This window comes from Callithrix jacchus, chromosome 4, assembly GCF_049354715.1.
Source record: "Callithrix jacchus isolate 240 chromosome 4, calJac240_pri, whole genome shotgun sequence".
Classification (NCBI taxonomy): Eukaryota; Metazoa; Chordata; class Mammalia; order Primates; family Cebidae; genus Callithrix; species Callithrix jacchus.
In genome coordinates this window covers 167,327,210-167,352,955 of record NC_133505.1, presented here as the reverse complement: position 1 = coordinate 167,352,955, position 25,746 = coordinate 167,327,210, and the positions used below count along the sequence as shown (strand labels likewise).

The 25,746-nt window shown below is 40.5% G+C and overlaps 1 protein-coding gene across 3 annotated transcripts in view; it reads right to left on the bottom strand.

Moving 5' to 3' along the window:
• The window catches only part of PLG (plasminogen), a 57,007-nt gene that overhangs the window by 10,155 nt on the left and 21,106 nt on the right, over nucleotides 1-25,746 (bottom strand). Inside the window, exons 10-17 of one of the 3 annotated variants that reach the window (XM_017971529.4) lie at nucleotides 24,599-24,758; nucleotides 16,043-16,224; nucleotides 13,900-14,048; nucleotides 11,618-11,711; nucleotides 8,443-8,563; nucleotides 6,877-6,951; nucleotides 6,254-6,394; nucleotides 3,941-4,047 (exon numbers count right to left, since the gene is read on the bottom strand). In XM_017971529.4, the coding sequence (XP_017827018.2) occupies nucleotides 3,941-4,047; nucleotides 6,254-6,394; nucleotides 6,877-6,951; nucleotides 8,443-8,563; nucleotides 11,618-11,711; nucleotides 13,900-14,048; nucleotides 16,043-16,224; nucleotides 24,599-24,758 (1,029 nt within the window). Of the gene's footprint in view, nucleotides 1-3,940; nucleotides 4,048-6,253; nucleotides 6,395-6,876; nucleotides 6,952-8,442; nucleotides 8,564-11,617; nucleotides 11,712-13,899; nucleotides 14,049-15,835; nucleotides 15,928-16,042; nucleotides 16,225-24,598; nucleotides 24,759-25,746 lie in introns of those variants that run through there. The other 2 variants (XM_078370423.1, XM_078370422.1) reach the window with 2 other exon arrangements.

Genomic DNA, 25,746 nt, shown 5'->3' with positions numbered 1-25,746 from the left:
AAACTACATTTCAGGGCTACAGTAACTAAAACAGCATGGTACTGGTAAGAAAAAGAGACACATAGACCAATGAAACAGAATAGAGAGCCCAGAAATAAGGCCACGCACCTATGGACATCTGATTTTTGACAAAGCTGACAAAAACAAGCAATGGGAGTAGAACTCCCTATTCAATAAATGATGCTGGGGTAACTGACTAGCCATATGCAGAAGATGGAAACTGGTCCCCTTTTCTTACACCATACACAAAAATCAACTTGAGATGGATTGAAGACCTAAATGTAAAACCCAAAAGTATAAAAATCCTGGAAGACAACCTAGGTAATATCATCCTGGATATAGGAATGGGCAAAGATTTCATAAAAATACCAAAAGCAATTTCAACAAAGGCAAAAATTGACAAATGGGATCTAATTAAACTTAAGAGCTTCTGGATGGAAAAAGAAGCTATCAAGAGAGTAAATGGAAAACCTACAGAATAGGAGAAAATATTTGCAAACTATGCACCTGAAAAAGGTCTAATATCCAGCATCTATGAGGAACTTAAACAAATTAATGAGAAGAAACATAATCCCATTAAAAAGTGAATAAGGGACACCAACAAACACTTTTTCTAAAGAAGACATATGTTCGGCCAACAAGCATATGAAAAGAAGCTCAATATCACTGATCATTAGAGAAATGCAAATCAAAACCACAATGAAAAACCATCTCATACCAGCCAGAATGGCTGTTTCTAAAAAGTCAAAAAATAACAGATGCTGGCAAGGTTGCAGAGAAATGAGAACAGTTACACACTGTTGGTGGGACTGTAAATTAGTTCAACCACTGTGGAAAGCAGTATGGTGATTCTCAAACAGCTAAAAAACTGTCCTCCCAAGCCTAAACCAGGAGGAAGCTGAAACTATGAATAGACCAATAACAAGGTCTGAAGTCGAGGCAGCAATTAAGAGCCTACCACACAAAAAAAGCCGAGGTGCAGATGGGTTCACAGCCGAATTCTACCAGACACACAAAGAGGAGCTGGTACCATTCCTTCTGAAACTCTTCCAAATAATCCAAAAAGAGGGAATCCTTCCCAATCATTTTATGAGACCAACATCATTCTGATACCAAAACCCGGCAGAGACCCAACAAGAAAAGAAAACTTCAGGCCAATATCCATGATGAACATAGATGCAAAAATCTTCAATAAAATAGTGTTAAGCTGATTGCAACAGCAAATCAAAAAACTTATCCATCATGTTCAAGTAGGATTCATCCCGGGGATGCAAGGCTGGTTCAACATACACAAGTCTATAAACGTAATTCACCACATAAACAGAACCAAAAACGAAAACCACATGATTATCTCAATTGACGCAGAGAAGGCATTCGACAAAATTCAACAGCCCTTTATGCTAAAAACCCTCAATAAACTTGGTATCGATGGAACGTATCTCAAAGTAATAAAAGCTATTTACGACAAACCAACAGCCAATATCATACTGAATGGGCAAAAACTGGAAGCATTCCCTTTGAAATCCGGCACTAGACGAGGATGCCCTCTCTCACCACTCCTATTCAATATAGTACTGGAAGTTCTAGCCAGAGCAATCAGGCAAGAAAAAGAAATAAAGTATATTCAAATAGGAAAGGTGGAAGCCAAATTGTCTCTATTTGCAGACATGATAGTATACCTAGAAGACCCCATCACCTCAGCACAAAAACTCCTGAAACTGATAAACAACTTCAGCAAAGTCTCAGGATATAAAATCAATTTATAAAAATCACAAGCATTCGTCTACACCAATAACAGACTTAAAGAAAGTCAAATCAAGAACGAACTGCCATTCACAATTGCTACAAAGAGAATGAAATACCTAGGAATGCAACTCACAAGGAACGTAAGGGACCTCTTCAAGGAAAACTACAAACCACTGCTCAAAGAAATCAGAGAGGACACAAACAGATGGAGAAACATTCCATGTTCATGGTTAGGAAGAATTAATATGGTGAAAATGGCTATACTGTCCAAAGTAATTTACAGAATCAACGCTATCCCCATCAAGCTACCATTGACTTTCTTCACAGAACTGGAAAAAACCACCATGAACTTCATATGGAACCAAAAGAGAGCCCGCATAGCCAAGCCAATTCTAAGCAAAAAGAACACAGCGGGGGGCATCACACTACCGTATTTCAAACTATACTACAAGGCTACAGTAATCAAAACAGCATGGTACTGGTACCAAAACAGAGATATAGACCAATGGAACAAAACAGAGGCATCGGAGGCAACACAACATATCTACAACCATACAATCTTGGATAAACCTGACAAAAACAAGCAATGGGGAAAGGATTCCCTGTTTAACAAATGGTGTTGGGAAAACTGGCTAGCCATGTGCAGAAAGCAGAAACTGGACCCCTTCCTGACACCTTACACTAAAATTAACTCCAGATGGATTAAAGACTTAAACATAAGACCTGGCACCATAAAAACCCTAGAAGGAAATCTAGGCAAAACCATCCAGGACATAGGAGTAGGCAAGGACTTCATGAACAAAACACCAAAAGCATTGGCAACAAAAGCCAAAATAGACAAATGGGACCTAATCAAACTCCACAGCTTCTGCACGGCAAAAGAAACAGTCACTAGAGTGAATCAGCAACCAACAGAATGGGAAAAAATTTTTGCAGTTTACCCATCTGACAAAGGGCTGATATCCAGAATTTACAAAGAACTCAAACAGATTTACAGGAAAAAAAACAAACAAGCCCATTCAAAAATGGGCAAAGGATATGAACAGACACTTTACAAAAGAAGACATATATGAGGCCAACAATCATATGAAAAAATGCTCACCATCACTGATCATTAGAGAGATGCAAATCAAAACCACATTGAGATACCATCTCACGCCAGTTAGAATGGCAATCATTAAAAAATCTGGAGACAACAGTTGCTGGAGAGGAGGTGGAGAAAAGGAACACTTTTACACTGGTGGTGGGAGTGTAAATTAGTTCAACCATTGTGGAAGACAGTGTGGCGATTCCTCAAGGCCTTAGAAATAGAAATTCCATTTGACCCAGCAATCCCATTACTGGGTATATATCCAAAGGACTATAAATAGTTCTACTATAAGGACACATGCACACGAATGTTCATTGCAGCACTGTTTACAATAGCAAAGACCTGGAATCAACCCAAATGTCCATTGATGATAGACTGGATTGGGAAAATGTGGCACATATACACCATGGAATATTATGTAGCAATCAGAAATGATGAGTTCGTGTCGTTTGTAGGGACATGGATGAATCTGGAGAACATCATTCTCAGCAAACTGGCACAAGAACAGAAAATGAAATACTGCATATTCTCACTCATAGGACGGTGATGAAAAATGAGAACACTTGGACACAGGGAGGGGAGTACTAAACACTGGGGTCTATTGGGGGGAAAAGGGGAGGGCCAGTCGTGGGGGGGAGCTGGGGAGGGATAGCCTGGGGAAAAATGACAAATGTGGGTGAAGGGGAGAAAGGAAACAAAACACACTGCCATGTGTGTACCTATGCAACTGTCTGGCACGTTCTGCACATGTACCCCAAAACCTAAAATGCAATAAAAAAAAATAATCTGTATGAAAAACTACTGTTTGCCTATACAATAAACTTGCACATGTGCCCCTGAATCTAAAATAAAAGTTAAAAAAGTATTTAAAATAAAAACGTTCTGAAAACAAAAAGAGAGAGACTCAAAGATGTAGTTTTCCTTCCTTTGATCATGTGCCTTGAAAATTGATTAAGACATAGACAGATGCCCAGACAAAAATCAGGATGCGGTGGACCACGTTCACAGACAGGAATTTGTACAACTTTCTCCAAAATGCTCATTTTGTCACATGGACTGTGGGTCAAAACCAATTTGTTATGTGGGTGATGGAATTTATCTCACCTTTGGTATCTCCCCAGCCAGTGATGAAACATTCGGTCCGGTCGGCGACCACATAATTTGGGGATGGCAGACAGGCTGGGATTACTTTGTCAGTGATGATGGCAGGACTGAAAGAAAAGCATCAGCAGCTGTTTGACTGTTTTGCTGGGAGCTGCAGCACCCACAACCAGCCATCCCTGCCTTGAGGCCCCAGAGCCCTCTGAGCTGGCACTGCCTTGGTTCACTGACCCAGAACAACCCAGAATATAGTGTTTCACCTTCACATTTGTCTGAGGTTGTCTATCAACTACACAGATACAAGGTTTCATTTGAAAGGCATCAGTTGCTTACAAGAAACTGCTGGTGGCCTTCACCATTGAAAGTAGGGATGACAAAGGCGCCCTTCTCATGTATATTCTGTGCACGACTGGAATCTCAGGCTGACTGAGTCCTTTCATATTAATTGAATAGTCTATAGATCAGCGCACAGAATGTCTGACTGAGATGCCACCAAGAGGCTGTAAAATTGCAAATGCGTTGTGTGTCCAGAGCAAGGTGCTCCATCCTGCGATCCTCCTCAGTGAACGTTACTACACCATAGTTGTAAGAATCCAGTAAAATGTTAGACATGAAAGAGGGTTGGAATAAGCCCCTTGCATGAACAAAATGGTATTGTTTTCAAAGAACATTCATATACTTCAGAGTTCCAGGGACTCTCAAACATTAGAACTCTGCTTTTAGACCTGATTCTACTTTAGTAAGTGCAAGGAGATAAAGGACTGGAAATGTGAAACGTCCTATTCTGATCAAGAATCATCATTGTCACCAACTTTGAAGCAGCCATACTTCCTGCTTCTCGCACCAGAAGTTCCAGCCTGTGGTGCAGACATCCTCACTCTACAGGTTCCCTTGTGGAGCACTAAATGCCCTGGACTCTAGGGGTGTGGGGATGTGGGTGGGAACTCTAAATCTATCAGCCTACCAGAGAACACCTCCAGAACCCAACATTTCCAAATTACTTGTTCAAGCCATCAGAACACCCCAGCTCTCTGAGGACTGTGAGGAGTGGAAACCTTGTATTTGCACATCCGCTGGGATGGTGGGAGGACACTGGGGAGCACAAGGGAGATCAGCTACTATTTATAGAGGCTGAGGAGCAAGAAATACTGGGCATTGGGTACTGGGCTTAGTACCTAGGTGACAAAATAATCTGTTTGAAAAACCACTGTTTACCTATACAATAAACTTACACATGTACCCCTGAATCTAAAATAAAAGTTAAAAAATTAATTAAAATAAAATAAAGGCCCTTCTCTCTTTCCTAGAGTGTCAGAGCATGCCAGGGTGTCACCCCTGGGTTCACAGACCCAGAGAAGCTGCCTCAGGCTGTGGCCAGGTCCAGAAGAGCAGGTCATGCCCACCTGTGTCTGCACCGACATCCTGCCTTCCAGAGTCACCAGCATGGTGAACACCCTGCCTGCCTTGTCACCTGTCCCAAACCTACCTCTCCTACAAATAGCTGTTTCTTAGCTTACTCAAGTAGCATCTGGCTCCAAACAGCACTAACTTTAAGTGACATAAGCAAATGTATCACTTTGTTAGGCTTAATGAAACAACATTGTCGGGAAAGAGAAAATCAAAGAAAACAATAATAGTAATATAATTTGCATTTGTATTTGTGATTTTTTTGACATTGTGGTCTTTTTATACATTATATATATATACACATTATATATGTATATATATATACAGTATATATATATAATGTATATATATATACAGTATATATATATATACATACACACACACACACACACATATTGCCCAGGCTAGAGTGCAGTGACATGATGATAGCTCACTGCAGCCTCAAACTCCAGGACTCAAGTGATCCTCCTGCCTCAGCCTCCCAGGTAACTGGGATTATAGCTATCCATACCAGACCCAGCTCGATGTTGTGGTTTTTCAAGTGCTTTGAAATGAATACACAATCTCACTTGATTCTCTCCATCATATTATTATGGAAGGAGAATTGTCAGCCTGGGATAACTGAATCTTTCTCTGACCATGAATGCATATGAACTGGCAAACATTAAGTGAGTTTTAGGGGTAACAGAGTACTTTATATTTCAACTCTTTTTCCACATGAGGAAACTGAGTCCTGCTGCCTTTCTCAAGAGCACAGCTAGCATGTGGCAGGGCTGGGGTTGAAGATTGTTGCTGTCTCCAAAGCCCTTGAGCCTTTCTTGTCACAGACAGCCCCTCCCCATGCCACGCAGTGGCCATGGCTCATAAAATCCGGACAAGTATCTTCACCAGCCACAGGTGAGTGAGTACCTGCTTAGCTTCAGCAAGGCAATATCTGCTGGTTTGGGCCCCGAGAACATCTTAGACACTTCTATTTCCTGAACATGAGATTCAAGATTCACTTCTCGGTGTGCACCCAGGATGACCTTGTAGGAGGAAGGCCTTGAGGACCTAGAAAAGAGGAGCGTGTCAAGAGCAAAATATGGTCCAGCCCCTGCAGGTACCGTCTGTGCCATGAACTTAGCACTATCTCCCTGACACCCTCGGCCACCCAGGATCAGTGACTTCTGAGTGGCAAGAAGTAAAATTCATGATTTGCCTGAAACAGGCAGTTAAGGAATGTTCTCAGGCTGTTTGGGCAGAGACTGATGCCTGTGGTAGGGAACGGCTCTGTCCTGCGGTGTAGTCAGGCCCACAAAATCATCTGCACTGAGTCTTTCCTCTGCACTTTCTAGAAACACTTCCCTTCTCTCTTACCCAATTGTCCTGGCAATTCTGCCTCAAGCTTGTGCACACGCATTCCCTAGTCCCTAGTGTCACTGCCAGCAAAGGAAGGGAGGAAGAGAGAGAGAGAGGAAAGGAGGGAGGGAGGAAAAGAGGGAGGGAAAAAGCATTTAAGACAAGACCTCATGTCAGTTGTCCCCTAAACATACCTCTCCAAGCAGTGGGCAGCAGTCAACACCCACTCTGGGGATATCAAGGTGCCTCCACAGAAGTGTGTTCCAAACCTAGAAAGAGGATTTTGTTCAGATTTTAGTTAAATTGATGCCTGGTTCTGCTCCATTGTACAGAAAGACACGTTCACACAAGTTTGATCATGTTCGTATTCCCAGACACCAGGATGGTAGTGACTTTGACCTGTGCTCCAGGAATGAGACTTTTCAGAAGGGCCCATCTAGGCCACTTTTTCCGATGCCTGAGGCAGGCACAGGCAAAGCATGTCCACAGGTTAGCAAAGGTAAGCGATTCCAGAATGAAGGTCTAAAGCCATGGCTTCACCACGCAGCCTGGGACTCCAACAGAAGCCACCAGCCCAACACCTTCCCCTGAGGTCTCTTTCATTTTTATGACAAGATCTGTGCAAGGTCTGAAGAATCACTCAAGGAGCTAGATGTGATCTTGAATAACAGTAACTCACGGGAGTCTTCTGATGTTTCCTGAGAAACTTTACTTTTGGGGGATGTTTCCTGGATCACTTACTTTCTAGGACTGCATAGGCAGTCAATGGCTCAAAATAATGGTGTGAGCCACTCGTAGCCAGATTGTAATGAAGAGGAGTACAGACAGGAAGTGCATGATGGCAGCATGCGGATAAGTCAGTGAGGACGTAGACCACCACACAGTTTAGGAAAGAATGAATCTGAAATATGTGAAAGGCGAAAGCTTTGTAGAGCAAGGAGTTTCTAAACGGTAACAAGAAAAATCAACAGAGACAGCACAGTGAAATGCAATGGGATCGAGTTTATCGATGGCATTTCATAAACGTACAGAAGGAAGTCTCTTTAGGGGAGAACAGCAATTGAGCACAGGCACCCCGGCATAGAAAAGAGATGAGGAAGCAAAACAGGCAGGTGGATGGGCCTGTTTCCTATGGGAGCTTCCTGAGAGATCCCCAAGAAAACTGAACTTATGAAAGGCATATTACACTGAAACCACACCCAAAATATTCAGGTTCTGTGGGATCGAACTGATCACTTTTAATTTATGGGGATCACGACCTATAATTTTTTTAGTTTGTGTATGGATGAGTAGCCTCTGCATTGAATTCAGTGATCCACAAAAGTGTTAAAAGAAAAAGAATCAGTGTCTGTGATAGACTGTAGGTAATTTTGTCCTTGCTCTCCCAATCCACAAAGTGTCACAGATCTAAAAACTTCTCTCTCTTTTCATGTGACAATGAGACAATAGATATCCACAGAAACCCTCAGAGCATTTTTAGTATTTCCCAGCAATATCGGAACGTGGTGTAAATCACTGTGCCTGCCTACAGATTTTGATGGAGCTGCCCAGATCAAGAAAAAGATTCTAATTTTGGCCATTTTCACAGTAGAGAGCCTATAAAAATATATACATATATTAATTTTTGTAGCTTTTTTCCTCCTTCAGAAAACTTAGAGGCAGGTACTGATGCCTCAGCTGTGTGCATTCTGTGTAATGTAGAAGGGTTTGCAGGGCTTACGTGGAAGGACAGTATAGATGGTTTCTGGGCCTGTTCTTACCTTGTTCGAAGACTGACTTGCCAGGGCCAGGAATGTGGGTGGGCCACACACCCCCCTACAATCCTTCCAGGACATTTCTTGGGCTCCACCTGAGGCTTCCCACAATCAAACGAAGCGGACACTGTGGCACAAGGTGGGAAAGAAATCCCATTTGAGTCAAGGTCACAATTTTGTGGTGTAATTCAAGGCAAATTCCAAGCACTGAGTTTTTGACATCTCAAAGGCCAAACTAAATAGTAAAATCGTAAGCATATTTTGGAACATTTTCTCTAAGTTTCAAAAGTGGTAGTAGACAACCCAGAACCCTTTTTTCAAGGAAATATAACCACTTTGTAATTATTTTGTTAGAGAAGTGATCAAACAAATTGGTATAGTTTGGCATTAGAATGACATTTTTTTCTGAAGGGACCTTGATTGGCACAAGTGGTGATTTGTCATTGTTATTCTGACTCCATGCAGTATGTTTAGAACATGATGTCATCCTTCCCATCACATCATCATCACCATCGCCATCTAAACCGTGTAAAGTTGACTGAAAACTGTAATTGTCATCCCTGCTGAAAGGTATGAAGGTTTCTTTCTCCATGTGAGTCTCTGTGTGTGCACGTGTGTGGGTGTGTGTATGTGATTGTATGTAATGAGGATAACTGTCCTATGTTGAAATGTTGCCTTCTCTCAGCCAGCTTCAGGACAGCTCCTCTGGGGAGCCTCCCATGACTAACCTGCTGCCGTGGGGGTGACTCACACACGTGCCTTTATTCTTCTTTTACCTCCTCCCTGCTTCTCTCTGCAGCCAGCCCACAAGGTCTCTGGAGGTAGGGACAGTGTCCCATCTTTGGTATTACCCACCAGTGCCTACATTAGTGCAAGGGCTGCAGAGGGTGCTCAAAAATACTTCTCTGTTGTCTCCAGCCCTTCAAGGTCTACCGAGGCGGGTGGATCACGAGGTCAAGAGATTGACACCATCCTGGTCAACATGGTGAAATCCTGTCTCTACTAACAATACAAAAAAATTAGCTGGGCATGGTGGCGTGTGCCTGTAATCCCAGCTACTCAGGAGGCTGAGGCAGGAGAATTGCCTGAACCCAGGAGGCAGAGGTTGCGGTGAGCCGAGATCGTGCCATTGCACTCCAGCCTGGGTAACAAGAGCAAAACTCCGTCTCAAAAAACAATAATATAAACATTAATATAGTTAATAATTATTCATATAATTATTAATAACAACTGCAAGAGGAAATTCCTTCCCAGCCAACCAGAGATTCTATGCTCTGGTGAATCTGGAACCTGGGTTTTCTAAATAACTTTCCATTTGCCATGGGCTGTTCTGAGAATCTTTGGAAGTCTTTTTTAAAAAAGAAGCATGGCATAGAATGAAATCTTCGTCTCTAGGGCTGAGCTCAATTTCTGCTAGTATGCCTTACATACAGTAGACATGCATCACTGTGCTAAGAGAGTTATGTACCCTGCTCCCGCTATTCAAAACAAAACTGAACGTGTCTATTTATTTTTACTTATTATTATTATTTCTGTGGTGGAAGTTGGTGGAAAGGAAATAGTTATTAAAATCACTCACCACCAGAGGCTCTAGCTTTCTCAAGCAGGAGTCAAACCTGAATATCCCACCAACCACATCCTTCTGCAAGAAATAGTCCTCAGCTTTTCCAAGTGTCTGATGGAAACACTTCTCACCGAGTTTGAAATTAACCTCACTTGTCTCACCTCAAGGCAAGGTGGGGAACCTCACAGTGCACTGGGAAAACTCTTGTTCCCATTTTCCCTTCTTTCTCCAATCTCTAAGGACCTGATTCTCATACATCCTCAATGTGGGTGAGGGCACCAGAATTGCACCTGGGAAGCTACTGCACTTCCCTTCCATGGGAGTCAAAGGTGCAAAAGTCCCAGGTATGCTAGTGGGTCTGAGGCAGGAGAGTCAGTCTGGGCTCGACTTCAAAGCAGCCTGTCAAGGATAGAGAGCCCCAGCAGTGAGAGGCAGTGGCATGTACCAGACAGGGCCAGAAGTGGAGAACTGGCACTGACCCCATCAAGGGACTTTGAAGTAGAGGGGCCATCAAGATGCTTCTGCAGAACAGACAAAAGCACCCACTAGAGGAAAAAGTCAGCTATCAACTCACACTGAATCCAGAGGCCACAATGCCGCATTACAATAATACTGGCCAAGTAGAATCTTTCCTATCATCCTAATCCCTCCTTCCTCCCTCTTGTTCTCTCCAGGAGTGGCCCAAATGCAAAGCTGGGCAGTGTGGCTCCCATAATCTTCATCACTGTCCTGTACCACCTCCCCATCACTGCCCTGTACTACCTCCCCAGGCAATCTCGGGATGGTGGTCTTCAGTGGACTAGGAGGCCAGGCTTCTTCCCCCAGCTCAAGGTCCCTCCACATGGCAGACCAAAGCACAAGCAGTCAAATTATGCAAAGGAAAAGTCCAGGGTGGTTTTCTGTAACTAGGACTGAAAAATTGATTGGTCACAGTGGAATGTTAAATACGGGACAATTCCAAGTAGCTTCCTTTTTTTTCAGGAATACCCATGGATTTGTTATTCCAATTGTTTAAGAAAGAATGTCAAGTCCCTTTCCCTGGATCCAAGCCTCATATTCCCAACAAAAGTCTCAGAGCAACAAGCAGTCTCGAAGCTACGTCCCTAATGCGACTTGTGAGTAGCAAACTTACGAGAAAGGCCATCTGGCCTACAGCACTGCACTACCCTTCACTGAATTCCTAGACTGGCCATCAATAGGTTTACAATGTGCATTACACGCTTAGCTGTTTCCTGCTCTTTCTATTTTCTTTCTTGCTTCTTAGCTGCGGAAGGGGAAAGCTTTTCATCTGAATGACTCTACATTTGTTTTTCATGCATCCCACGCTAGTCATGGCAGCATGCAGCGGGACCATCCTGGGGCTGACTAGATAACCTCTAGGCTTGCTCTTTGGGAATTTTACATTCCTTTTATTTATGCGTGTGCGGGGTGATGGGTGTGTTCCCTAACAAATGTGGCCAATAGTAGAGCAGGTTCAAGATGCCCGTGACGAAGAGCGGGGTCTGGTGGAGGGGCCAGCCATCTCCTCCCCAGAAGCACTGTGCTAAGAAGCCCTTTTCTTTTTTTATTGCAAATCCATATTAAGGAAGTTTCCTTACCAAAAAGAAGGCAACCTACCACACTGAGGAATATCACAGTAGTCGAATAATTTTCTTGGATTTGTTGTGTAGCACCAGGGACCACCGACATCACCATCAGGGTTACGGCAGTACTGAAAACAAGGAGGCGTGTAAGCTCCAGCTTATGTGGAGCAGGAGAGGGGGAAGGTGTTCTGAGGCTCATGAATTTCACATCTAATGTCTATCCTTAGAAGACATAAGGGAGCCCTTCCTTCTCCCTCCCTGCCTCCCTCCCTCCCTGCCTCCCTCCCTCCCTGCCTCCCTGCCTCCCTGCCTCCCTCCCTCCCTCTCTCCTTCCTTCCTTCTTTCTTTTCTTTTTGAGATGGAATCTCACTCTTGTCACCTAGGCTGGAGTGCAGTGGCAAGATCTCAGCTCACTGCAACCTCCACCTGCTGGATTCAAGAGATTCTCCTGCTTCAGCCTCCCAAGTAGCTGGGACTACAGGCATGAACCACAATGCCTGGCTAATTTTTTGTATTTTTAGTAGAGATGAGGTTTCACCATTTTGGCCAGGCTAGTCTCAAATTCCTGACCTCGGGTGATCTGCTCATCTCAGCCTCCCAAAGTGTAGGGATTACAGGCGTGAGCCACCATGACCAGTCTCCTCTTTTCTTTTCTTTTTTCTTGCTAATTTTTATTATATTTTTTGGCAAAGTTATTTTTGAATGCCCTAAAGCTGTCAGTCCTTTGCCCCTGTTCAAAAGGAGCTATGAGGCCGTACCCCTAAACAGTGAGTGATGACCCTGAGGGGTCTTTAGAGAATGAGTCTCCCTTTCAGGAGCGTGAGCCGCTGGAGGTCTTAGAGCCTCAGCACCAAAGGACAGTGGGACATCATTGATGTGCCTTGTCCCTGGAGGGCTCAGTGCACTCCTACCCGATGAAGCCTGTTTGCTGTTGATTCAGAAACGTTTATTTCCATGCACTGTGCACCCTCCACGGGGCAAGACACAGAAAGGCAGGATCATCCTTCTCTTCATGTGATGCTGTCATAGAATAAGAAATGTGTATTTGGTCTCCGCCCTTCAGTTCCTGACACAGAGCTCCTAAATCCCTTAGGGGTTCCTGAGTGATGGAAGCATCTTTTGTTTGAATGAAGCAATTCTTGGTGAGTTTCTGGATAGTCTCAGGATGTGGCTGGTTGCCAAGGGAACCAACCATGTGATTTGAGAGTTGCGACTGTTCAGCCCCACCCTCCAACCTCCAGGGAGAAAAGAGGAGCTGAAGGTGAGCCGATCACCAATGACCAATGATGTATTCAACTGTGCCTCTGTAATGAAGCCTCCATAAAAACCCAACAAGACTGCACTTGGAGAGCTTCTGGGCTGCTGAACACTTGGGGTCTGGGAGTCGGTGCACTGGAGAGGGCGTGGAAGCTCTGAGCCCCTTCCCACGTGCCTTGCCCTGTGCATCTCTTCTGTCTGGCTATTCACGGGGATCATTTGTAATGTCTTTTATAATAAATGGGTAAATAAAAGCAATGTGTTCCCCTGAGTTCTGTGAGCCACTCCAGCATATTAATGAAACCCAGCGAGGGTATGCAGAAAAACAGATTTTTATCCAGTCAGGCAGAAGTACAGGCCACAGCCCGGAACTTGGGATTGGCATCTGGAGTGGGACGGTCTTGTGGAACTGAGCCTTAAGTTGTGGGATCGGACCTTGTCTCCAGATAGAGTGTCAGGATTGGGTTACATTGTAGGACACCTGGCTGGTATCTGCTGGAGACTCACTTGGGGTGTGAGGAGAAATCCCCCCACGTCTGGTGTCAGAAGTGTTATGTTGTGTGGTGTGAGAGTGGGAGAACACAGACATTTTGCTTTTTCCTTGATCTCAGTCTTCCCTACACAGAGGCCATCTCACAGTATGCATGAGACTAGGGGAAGTCCCACCGTGCCCTGATGGCCCATCCCACGTGCCTTGCCCTGTGCCTTTTCTTTTCTAGAAAAATCGGACTTAAACATCATGAAGGGCATCTTTGATCACTGGAATCTCGCATACAAACACTAGAAACTAGAAACAGTGCCCAATAATGGAAACTTTAAAGAAATGTCGCTAAAGGGAAGAGGCCTGAGAACCCTCACACGTGTGGGTGCTTGTACTTTTCATACTAAGGCCAATTATATTCTAGCTTAGCCCCCTGAAGCCTTTCCAAAATTTTCTTCTGCCCCTCTCCCTACTAGCAAAAAAGAGCAGTCCAAAAAGATTTTCTGTAATACAGAACCAATTCTGTTTGCAAAGATTGGTGAACAAAAGGCAAAAGAGTCCAAATCAAAGTGGCTTACGTTTTTTTCCAGACCTGCCCGTGGATTTGTTTCTGGAGTGAAAATGCTGTGTTTATGGGGCTCCTGGGCAGCCCATTCTTGGCATGGAGTTCCAGTAACAGTGGTCGCCTTCTTGCCCCGGTATCCTTTCCCATTCCCAAGTATACACTCTTTAGGGGAAAAAATGGATGATTATGAACAGCTGCATAGACCCAGGATGATATGGAATCAGTGCAGTCATGTCAGGTTTCTCTAAGATGACAGAGTCAGGGGCCACATTCCTCAGAAACTGCAATGCTGAAGACTGCAATGAACACTGCCTACTTTAAGAAATTACTGGAGATGTTAGACTTACAGCAGATCTCTCAGCAGAAACCCTACAAGCCAGAAGAGAGTGGGGACCAATATTCAACATACTTAAAGAACAGAACTTTCAGCCCAGAATTTCATATCCTGCCAAACTAAGCTTCACAATTGAAGGAAAAATAAAATCTTTTATGAACAAGCAAGTACTCAGAGATTTTATTATCACCAGGCCTGCTTTACAAAAACTTCTGAAAGAAGCATTATACATAGAAAGGAACAACCAGTATGAGCCTTTCTAAAAATATACCAAAAAGTAAAGAGCATCAACATAAAGAAGAATTTACATCAACAAATGGATAAAATAGCCCGTTAATATCAAATGGCAGTAACCCTAAATTTAAATCGACTAAATCTCCCCATCAAAAGATATAGCCAAAATCTAACGGTATATCCAAAGATACACAAAGACTCAAAACAAAGGGTTGGAGAAAAATTTACCAACTAAATGGAGAGCAAAAATAAATAAATAAACAAAAAGCAGGAGTTGCAATTCTCACATTGGATAAAATAGATTTCAAAGCAACAAAGATACAGTGGTAAAAGGATCAATGCAACAATAAGAGATCTTAATACCCAGATACATAAGACCCATAATGAGATTTAGACTCAACGAGACAGAAAATTAATAAGGATATCCAGGACTTGAACTCAGACCCAGAACAAGTAAACTCAATAAATATTTATAAAGCTCTCCATTTTAAATACACAAAATATACATTGTCCACTTTAAATACACAAAATATTGATCAGCCATTATTAATACCCATTTTTAGAATGAAGCAATATTCCTGTTCTCTCTCCCTCTTTTTCTTCCTCTTTCTTCCTCTCCTTCTCTCTTTTTTTTCTAAAAAAAAAAATTTAAAAAAAAGGAATGGAAAAGAAATATGAACATGACCCCTTTTCTGTGTTGAAAATGCCACCTCAAAACATGCATACATCTATTGCAGCATCAGAATTTGGGTTCTGTATAGACAGATAATAACTAAAAAAAAAAAAAAAAAAGAAAAGAAAATGAGTCATTTGGAGGTCAAAAGCAGAAAGAAAGGCCAATACTCTGGGAGTCAGGGCATCTGGCCTAAGTCTTGTTCTTCTGCAAATCATCCTTATGAATTTTAGAAAGTTGCTTCACCTCTCTGGGCCTGAAGCTATGTCTACTTGTATGTTCTACTCCCTACCAGCCCTTGGATGAAATGGCATCTCCAGGTAGGAGGAGGTAGCAGAGCCAGTTCTTATTTAGAGCAGCCAGTTCTTTTTTAAAGCAAAAATGTCAGAGTAGTTTATAAGGCTCTAGCCAGGTTTGGGGTTTTGTTTCTGCCACTAAGGATAACACAGTACAAACAAATTCCCAGTGTACAACTTGTTCCTATCATAGTGCCCTTCTGTGCTATATATTTCTAACTTCATTCGACAACTAAAAAAAAAAAAAAAAGAAACAAGAAAAAAGAAATTACTGGAGATGCTTATTGGCTTGGAAAGAGTCATACATTTGGCAGCATGTTAGAATAGGAATTTGGACTGGGATGCTGAGATAACCCATTTTAGAACAAGGTGAGTGGTTAAGCTGAGCACCCTGGAGGGTTTGCGCCTGTCCTAAAGACATGCCCACTCACATTGTGCCAAAAGTCATACCTCTGACTCTCCGAGAGAGTGAGTGCACTGAGGCTTCCTTCCACATGGCAGACCCTGAAAAAGCATTTAATTTCCTGTGCAGCATGGAAGGCTTCTGCATCTGTGAGATTTCCCATGACTTTTCATCCCAGCGTCCAAGTATGTAGGTGTCTGGCCACAGATTTCTTACCTGGTTCGGAAGGAGTCTCTACATTTGGAACTTGGGCGACAGACGGAGGTGCCACGACACTCCCTTCTGTGTCTGAGCATTTTTTCAGGTTGCAATACTCCCACCTGACCGTGGGGTCTGTGGTAAAACACCAAGGGCTTTTATCAGCATCTGGATTCCTGCAGTAGTTCATTGTCAGGTTACTGTGAATTCCAAAACAATACAGGTCACAAGACTTGGGAGAATATTCAGGGGCACCCAGCACCCTCTTCAGCTTGTTTTAACAAAGTGTTAACAAGTGGCTTTGAAATATTACTATTATAGGTACAATAATGCTGTCACAAGCACAAATGGTCCTCAACTTTAAAGAACTGTGTACATTTCACAGACAGATTTTTTTTAAAAAAAAATCAAAAGTGGGATATGCTCCATATAAAAACTCAGATCATACGTAAATGTGTAAGTGAAAGGATCAGAATATCCTCCTTCCACCTTCTGCCAAATACGTTTCTCAGGAATAATGGGTACAGATTTTAAGTGTATATTTTCCATTTTTATGCCCATAAAATATATCTCTAACTGTCTAGCTTTCTGTATTTCTCTCTATAGGACTATATTGTAACATGTGCATTAGAACTGAAATATATTTCTCCAAGGAGGAAATGACATCCAAGATGACATCATTCCTAGGCCAGTCACCTTACTCTAAGTACTCATAGTATACCTAAAGGGCTCTACTTTTACTATGAAAAACAACCATGAAAATAGTGTTACTGTCAATACCATGTCAGGTGTGTCAAGTGGGTTCGTTTCTGCAAGAATTATCAAAGCTGCCCTGAAAAACTAGCTCCCAGGCAGGATGCCGATTCTCTAGGATGGGTTCATGGGCGGGACCGCCTCTTGTGCTTGCAGTCCATCCTCTGCTTGCTGCAGCCACTCCGGGACTGAGGGACTGGGGGATAAGATGAAAGAATAGTGGGACTCGAGGCATGAAGAGAGCCGGCTGGATGCACTATGGGATCTGAAAAGGTTGGGCAGCTACAGAGGAGCCAGAAAACAGTGGAGTAAGAGGCAAAGCAGGTGAGGACCCTGGGCTGGGGGCATCTTGGAGAATGCACTTCCCCTCATGGCTCCTCCAAAGAGTGTTGCTCCAACCTCTCAGAATCCTCACATTTATGACCCGTGGCTGCCTGTGAAAACAGGAAATGTATTACGGACCACAGGAATGCAACACTGCCTCTCTAGAGACTCTACATATGTGACCTAGTCTCGAGCCCAGACGCCCCTTTTGAGGAAGCTCATTGTCCAAGCAGCTGGATGTATTAAAAGGCTGAGTATTTGAAACAAACTTCCAGTCTTTTCAGTCGAGGTATACGTTCACATAGAGTGAAATGCACAAATCTTAAATGTCGTTTGGTGAATTTTGATGCTCACCCATACTTGTGTAACCCACACTCCCATATGATACAGAACACTTCCACTACTCTAGAAACTGCTCTTTCAATTCCTGCTACCCTCTTCCCTCTACCAGAGGGAAACACTATTGATTTCCTTCACCAAAAGTTAGTTTTGCCTCTCCTCAAACCTGATGTAAATGAAGTCATGCAGAATATACACTTTTGTGTCTGCCTTGTTTCTTTGATATAATATTTTTGAGTTTCATCCATCCTATTTGAGAGGGTCAGTTGCTTCTTCATTTCAATTGCTTAATACTATTCCATTATACGAATAGATCACAAATTATCAATATGTTTTCTCACTGATTGACATTGTAGTTGTTTAAAGTTTGGGGTTATAATAACTAGAGCTACTGTGAATATTCTTGTAGATTTCTTTGTGGACTTCTGTTTTCATTTCCATGGGGTAAATATTCAGGAATAGAATTGCAGTTTTGTGGGGTAGACACATATTTATTTAACTTGATGAAAAACCAGCAGACTGATTTCCAAAGTGGTTGTACCATTTTGTACTTTAAGCAGCATATGAGAGAACTGCACATCCTCGTTCCACATCAGTGACACCACTTATTGTTGTGTCTTCTTAATGATACCCAAGTCCATTTAGTGTTGGTGACATCTTGTGATGGTTATAATTCTTATTTCTTTAATGGCTAAGATGTTGAGCATTTTTTCAGGTGCTTGTTGTCCCTCTGTCCATCGTTCCCCGAGAAATTCCCTATTCAGTTCTGTTGCCCATTTTATTTAGGTTGTCCTCTGATTAGTGAGGGGGAGAAATGTTTATACTGTAGATATAAGCTGTTTGTCAGATATATGGATTGACAGTATTTTTCTTCTAGTCTGTTACTCACCTATTGATTTCTTAACAATGACTTTTGAGGAACATAATTTTCATTTTATGAAATCCCAAATTCTAATTTATTTTCTTTTAGAGCTAGTGTTTTCTGGGTCCTGCCTGAAAAAATTTTTGCCTTTCTCAAGTTTGTGAAATATTATATATTTTCCTGGAATTGTTATATTTCAGCTTAAGTTTTAGCTCTTACATTTAGATCTAGGAGCTGTTGCACATTCATTTGGGATGGAAAGTAGAAGCCAAAATTTGTTTTTATTTTTGTTTTTTAGATGGGTATCCAATTGTTTCACAATTATTTTGGAAAAAATGTTTTTCCCTATTGAATTACCTTGTCACCTACATAGAAACTAAATTGACCACATATATGTGGATCTGTTGCTGGACCATCCATTTCTATACCTGTATACATTTTTTTCCAATACCACATATCTTGATTACTATACCTTTATAAGTCTTTACCTCTAAGTAAGTTAAGTCCTCCAACTTTTTTCTTCTCTTTAAATATTGTCCTGGTGATTCTAGCATATACATTTTGTCACATTTTTCAAAGAAAGACTGCTGGAATTCTACTTGGGTATGGGCTGAATCCCAAGATCAGTTTAGTAGAAATGATACTGACTCTTAAAATATAAGCATGATATACATTTATTTAGATCTTTTATTTTCTTCCTTCACAAAGGTTTTTAGTATGCAGTATATATTCTTGTGCATATTGGGTTAAATGTATCACTAAATATTTTATGGTTTGCATACCATTGTCAGTGATATTGCTCTGACATTTTTATTTTCCAATCGATCATTGCTAGTGTATAGAAATACAACTACTTTTCATATATTGACCATATATGGTATATACTTAAATGTTCTTCAATCTTGCAAAATTTAATTATTAGTCTTTAGGACTCTCTGCATCCATTAATTAAGCTCTCTGTGAATACAGGCAGTTTTACATCTCTGTTTATAAACTTTAGGCTCTTTCTTCCTTTTCTTCCTTTTTTCTCTCTTTTTGTTTTTACTTTCAGGTCTTATGGCAATGGCTGTGACCAATGTAGTAAAATGTTGACTAGATGTACTGAGAGCAAACATATTTTTCTTATTTCCAATTTTAGAGAGAAAACATTAATCTTTCAGTATTAAGTTGATGTTATCTGGAGGTCTTTTGTAGATGTCCTTGATCAAGTTTAAAGAAGTTCCAGAGTATTCATAGTTTTCTGAGACATTTTATCATGGATGAATGTTTAATTTTGTCACATTTTCTTCTGCATCTATTGACATAATCACATGATTTATCACTTTTATTCTGTTAACATATTGGATTATATGAATTGTTTTGTAAATGTTAAGCCAACCTTGCATTCTTGAAGAGAAGCTTCAGTTGTTTGGGATGGTCATCATTTTAATGATTAAAATGTTGTTACATCTTTTTATGTTTGTGTTCACAACACATAATGTGCTACAGTTTCTCACAATATCCTTGTCTATTTTCTACAGCCGGGTGTTTTTTTTTTTCCTCACAAATTGAGTTGACAAGTGTTCCCTTCTCCTCTATTTTCTGTAACAGATCATGAAGAATTAGATTTATTTTTTAAATAATAAAATTCTAACTGATGCCAACGGGGCTTAGAGTTTTCTCTGTGAGAAGTTTATTGATTTATTAATATATTAACATATTAAAGATTAGATACACATGTTGTCTTTAGAGATATCAGATTGGTTAGAAATTCAGTTTATTCAGTGTCCAATTTGCTTATTTTTTTTCCTAAGGAATTAGTCCTTATTATCTAGGTTATTGAATTTGTTGACATAAGTTGCTCTTGATATTTGTTTATTAGCTTCAATCTGTAAAGGATCCTATAGCAATGACTCCTCCCCTCTTTTACTCCTGATGTTGATGGTTGTGCTCCCCCCTTTGTCATCAGTTTAGGCAGAGCTTTATCAATCATGTGGATCTTTCAAAAGAACCAACTTTCTGTTTCACTGATTTACTCAATTGTTTATCTCTATTCTTACACACTGGATTTCACTGATTTTCATTCTTTCTTTCCTTCCATTTACCCTGGGTCTTATTTGCTTCTCCTTTTCTAGATTTTTAAGTTATCTTAGATCAACAGTTCTCGAAGTTTTTGGTCTTAGAACCCCTTTAACTCTGAAAAATTATTGGGGATCCTAAAAATCTTTCATTTTGTAATCTATGCTATGAATATTTATTGCATCCCAAACTGAGAATGTTTTTAAACATAAGAGACAATCACACATTTTATTAGCCACCAGAGAGATGGTGTGATCAAGCATTACGTAGCCTCTGGGAAACTCCACTGTATGCTTGTCAGAACATAAAAGTGGAATGGCAAATAAAATCTTTTTTTAAATTAAAAATGTTTTAACCTCATAGGCTATCTCTGAGGGGATCTCAAGAGACCTCAGGTTTCTCCAGACCATATTTTGAGAAATATTGTCTTAAGTCATTGATTTTTAAATGTTTCTGTTTTCTGCTAAAAGCATTAAAAATTATAAAACCCTAAAAACATTTGCTGCATCATGCAAGGTCTGATCTATTGTATTTTTACTATTATTCAGTTCATAACTTTGCTAAAAATTTTGGTGACTTATGAAGTATTTGGAAAATGTTTCATTTTTAGATATTTGATAACGTTTCATTTTCAGATATTTGATAACTTCCCCAATGTTTTGTTATTTATATCTCATTTAATTCTGTTTTGCTCAGAAAACAGATTCTGTATCATTTTAATTCTTTTAAATCTATTGAGACTTGCTGTAGGGCCACACATGTGGTGTGGTGAATGCTCCATACATACTTGAATGTGTATTCTGCAGTTTGGCATAGTGTTAAATAGGTTGACACTTTCCTTTAAAATGTATATATTTCTAAATTTTTGCGTATTTTTTCTATTGTATTTTGTTTGCGAAGATGTATAACCATTCAGAGAGAGATATTAGGATATCTCCAACTCTAATTTTGGTCTTATCTGTTTGTCTCTTTAGTTCTGTCAGTTTTGGCTTCATATACCAGAAGGGCTCTTATGAGGGTGCAACCCATTTAGCATTGTTAAGTCTTGATGAATAAACCCTTTTTACTTAAGAAATAACGTTTTCATTTTGATATATTTCTTGTAGATTGCTTTAGGATTCACATTACCACTTCAGCTTTCTTCTGATCCTTGTTTTCATGGTATATCATTTTCCACACTTGATTTTTGAACTAGCTCTTTACAGTTAAAGAGCATGTATGGTAAAAAAACAAAACAAAACATAATTGGACTTTGAGTTTTATTCAGCTTAACAATCTCTGCCTTTTATTTACAATGTTTAATCCTTTTACATTTAATATACTTAGGAGTGGTTCCGTTTAAGTCTACCATAATGCTATGTATTTTCTCTCTTTGCCATATCGTCTTCATTTTTTTCTTCCTTTCTTTCCTTCTTTTGGATAAATGGAATATCCCTATTATTATCTATTCCTCTAAGTTTAAATTTTTTCAGTTTCTCTAGGATTTACAATAACCCTCTTTAACTTACCACCTTCAACCATGTGTTTATATTATATAACTTCATGGATAATGTCAGAAACTTACAGCAGTATACTTCCATTTATCTCCTACATTATTTATGTGACTGTTTTCACATTTTTACTTTTACATATGTTAAATTAACAATACATTGCTATCATTTTTCTTCAAGTAGTCAATTATTATCTTTTTATTTTTTTTTGATATGGAGTCTTGCTCTGTTGCCCAGGCTAGACTGCAATGACACCGTCTTGGCTCACTGTAACCTCTGCTTCCTGGGTTCAAGTGATTCTCCTGCTTCAGTCTCCTGGTAGCTGGGATTACAGGTGCATGCCATCGCCACCATGCCTGGCTAATTTTTGTATTTTTAGTAGAGACGGGGTTTCACCATGTTGGGCAGGCTAGTTTTGAACTCCTGACCTCGTGATCCACCCACCTCGGCCTCCCATCAATTATCTTTTAAAGAAATTATATCATTAAATATAAGTCTTTTACATGTGCCATTTCCAGAGTTCTTCATTACTTAGTATAAAGTTCCCATCTGACACTATTTTTCTTCTACCAAAATAGATTTCTAGTACATCTTTTATTAGAAGCCTAATAATAAAATATTCTCTTAGTATTTTGTTTATTTTGTGTGTGTGTGGGGCAGAATATGTATTTATATAACTTTCATTTTCAAGGGATATTTTTGCTGAATATGACAGTCTATGTTAATTTAAAAAATTTAAAAAATCACTTTAAAGGTGTTATTTCATGGTTTCTGAACAGCATAATTTCTAACGAGAAGGTGTCTCAGTCATTTTTGCCACTGTTCTTATGTGTGAACATGTATTTTCTTCTTCTGGCTTCTAATACGATTTTTCTTGTTGCTTCAAGTATTTTTTCTGTGCCAATATCTCTTTCCTTTCTTGTGACTTGCTTTACACATATATGAAATCTTTTGATATCTTCATAGATGTTCTTGAGGCTCTGTTTCTTTATTTTCTCAGTCTTTGTATGTGTGTGCTGCACTTTGTATCACTTCTATGGAATTGTTTTCTAGTTGATTTTTTCTTCTGTAATGTCTAACCTGATGGTAAGGTTATCCAGTACATTTTTTATTAAACATATACATTTTTTTAGTTATTTAATTTCCATTTGGCTATTTTATAATCTTCTCTCTTGATATTATCCATTTGTTTCTTTCATTTTCATGTTTTCTTTAAATCCTTGAACACAATTATGATAAGTATATTTCAAATATTCTTGCCAGTTTAATCATTCTTGGGTCCATTTGTATTGAGTGCTTTTTATCCTGGTTATGGATCACACTAAATGGTTTTTGTATGTCTAGTAAAGTGATAAATTTAGGTCACACATTGTGGATGCCACATAACTGAGCAACTTGATTTTGTTGTTTACCTTTAAAGAGGGTTGAATTTTCCTCTGGCAGGCAGTTAATTTACTTGGAGGTCATGTTGATTTTTTTAGACTTGCTTTTCAGTTTTACTATGCTGTTTCTGGAGTGGCCTTTATTATAGGAATACATTAATCCTACTCCCAAAGTATGGCTTTATGTGGCGACTACTGAATGCCTGAGATGTTCAGCGAGGTCTTTCCTCTGGCTGGTCAGAGCTCAAATATCCCCCAGTGCTAGGTGAGCTCTGGCATCTCCATTGAGCTCACTGTTCCCCTGCAGTTGTTCATTCCCCAGTAGCTGTTCTTTATCCTACTTTTTCTCTGGGAACGCTCCCTGTGCATATGCAGCTTTCTATTTAGCCAGACTTGAGGACTTTCTATGCACATTCCTGGAGCTCCCTTCCTCCACAAATCCTTTCACATTACTGCCTAGCCTAGAAAATCTCTGCTGTTTTAGCAATCCCAAACTCCAATCTCTTTCCTCGGTTCAGCAAGACAGCTGTGGTCAGTTGGGCTCCATCTCCTTGTTCTTCAACCCAAGAAGGGTCTCCGGGAACAAAGCCAGGGTAATTATGGAGTTGATCTCATTTGATTCCCTTTCTAAATTATCTCAGTGATCTATTCTCCAATATGTGAAAACTTTTTTTCCCATATATTGTATACTCATTTATGGAAGAAAGGCTGTCCTTGTCAGACCTGGTTTTTCGTTCATCTAATGACCCTTTTCGCTTTTCAGCATGTGTGTATTTCCTGACTCTCATTTGCCTTCCTGCTTTTGTTCTTCATGTTTCAGCAACCCATATCCTTTCAGACCACTGGTGCTCAGGACCCACTGTATTTATACAGGTCAGAATATATATATTTATGATATATATTCTAATATATACATGTGTATATTTATATATACACACAACACATATAAAGTATATATACTTTACTTGTGACCCAAGACAAAAATAGCAAATTCAACCTTCATTTCAGGGGCTGGAAGTTAAAATGATATCTTTCTATGGTAGAAAGATTGCACTGATGTTTAGGATGTTGTGGAATGGTACTGTTTCTGAGCATTTGCTCATATGTACTCCTGCACTTTCAATTAATATGACATCACCATTTCCATATATCCTCCTGCTTCCATAAAACTACACAGGAAAAATAGCCAGCTTAAAATTTCTCTTCTCACAGACCCTTTCTTCAAAAGCAAGATTCTTGAGACATTTTTCTACACATTTTGGGGCTAAGAGAAATTTGGCCCTAGGAAGTTAGCTTGAAGCATGGCTCTTTTAGCAGAAATTTTGGTTGGCTGATGCCCCTCTTACACTAAAAAGCAAAGACATACGCATTTGGGTAGTTTTCTGGGGTCTTCTGATGCCGGTGCGGTGTCATAGATGACCAAGATTGACACTTCTTTCCTGTGACAGTGGTGGAGGATGTGCCTCGGTAATTCTGCCCATCACCATGGTAGCAATCCTGGACCACAGGTGTTAGCTCAGGTGGCGCTGAAATTAAAATAAAAGAAATCAAGCTGAACGATTACTGGAAAAAAGAAACATGAAGCAATTTATGGCAAAAACAGTACAGTATCCTCTGAGAATTATGACTGTTTTCTATGTTAGCAGACAGATGAACATGAAAAACAACACATTGAGAACATTAATAAGTTCTTAGTAGTATTTTATTTAAAACTGGTGGGGGCTGGGGGAAGAAAAGATAGAGTACTTACAATCGGAAATTGCATATATGTGCAAGCTCTTTTTTATGGATCTCTACTGAGTGCTCATGAGAACATGGGGGCAGATGAGAGGAAGATGCATTCGGCAGTGCAGGCTGCAGGTGGTGATTGGCTGTCAGTCGGGGGCAGACATGAAACCTTTGCACATTTCCCTAAATCCTTCCTCAAACAAAACCAAAGGCCAAAGCTTCTGAGTGATAGGGCAAGTGATGCTCCAGAAGCTTTGTCGTTGCCTGCAGTCCCAGAAGATTTCTAGGTCTGCAGGCAAAGATCCACTGCTTCTGAGTGGTAGAGGCAAAAATCATATTCCCTTGGAGACGTTACAGGGAACTATCTTGTGCCCCACATCCTGCATTGCAATAAAGCGGAAGTCTACTATTCTTTCTCTCCAAACCCACCACAGGTACAAGTCCCATCAGAAGGAGATGCAGGAACACTGAAAAATCACTACTTTCAAAGCTTAGCTGTGCAGAACTGGCCTAAGGGGGAGGTAGACCAGGGAGATGAGTATTCTCTTACGCTCAACAAAAAGTGAGCATTCAGTAACAAGAAACAGCGAGTATCAATGGTGTTAGATTATGTGTATGAGGATATCGCCTCTGTACTGCAGGCATGCAGTGACTGTTGAAACCTGAGAATGAACACTGAGAAACGCTGAGAAACCTGTTCAGCACCCCTGGTCCCACTCTAAGCAAAAGACAGCAGCAGGGCATCACTGGAGGAATTTAAATCTGTAGCGCACTAAGGGTAAAACT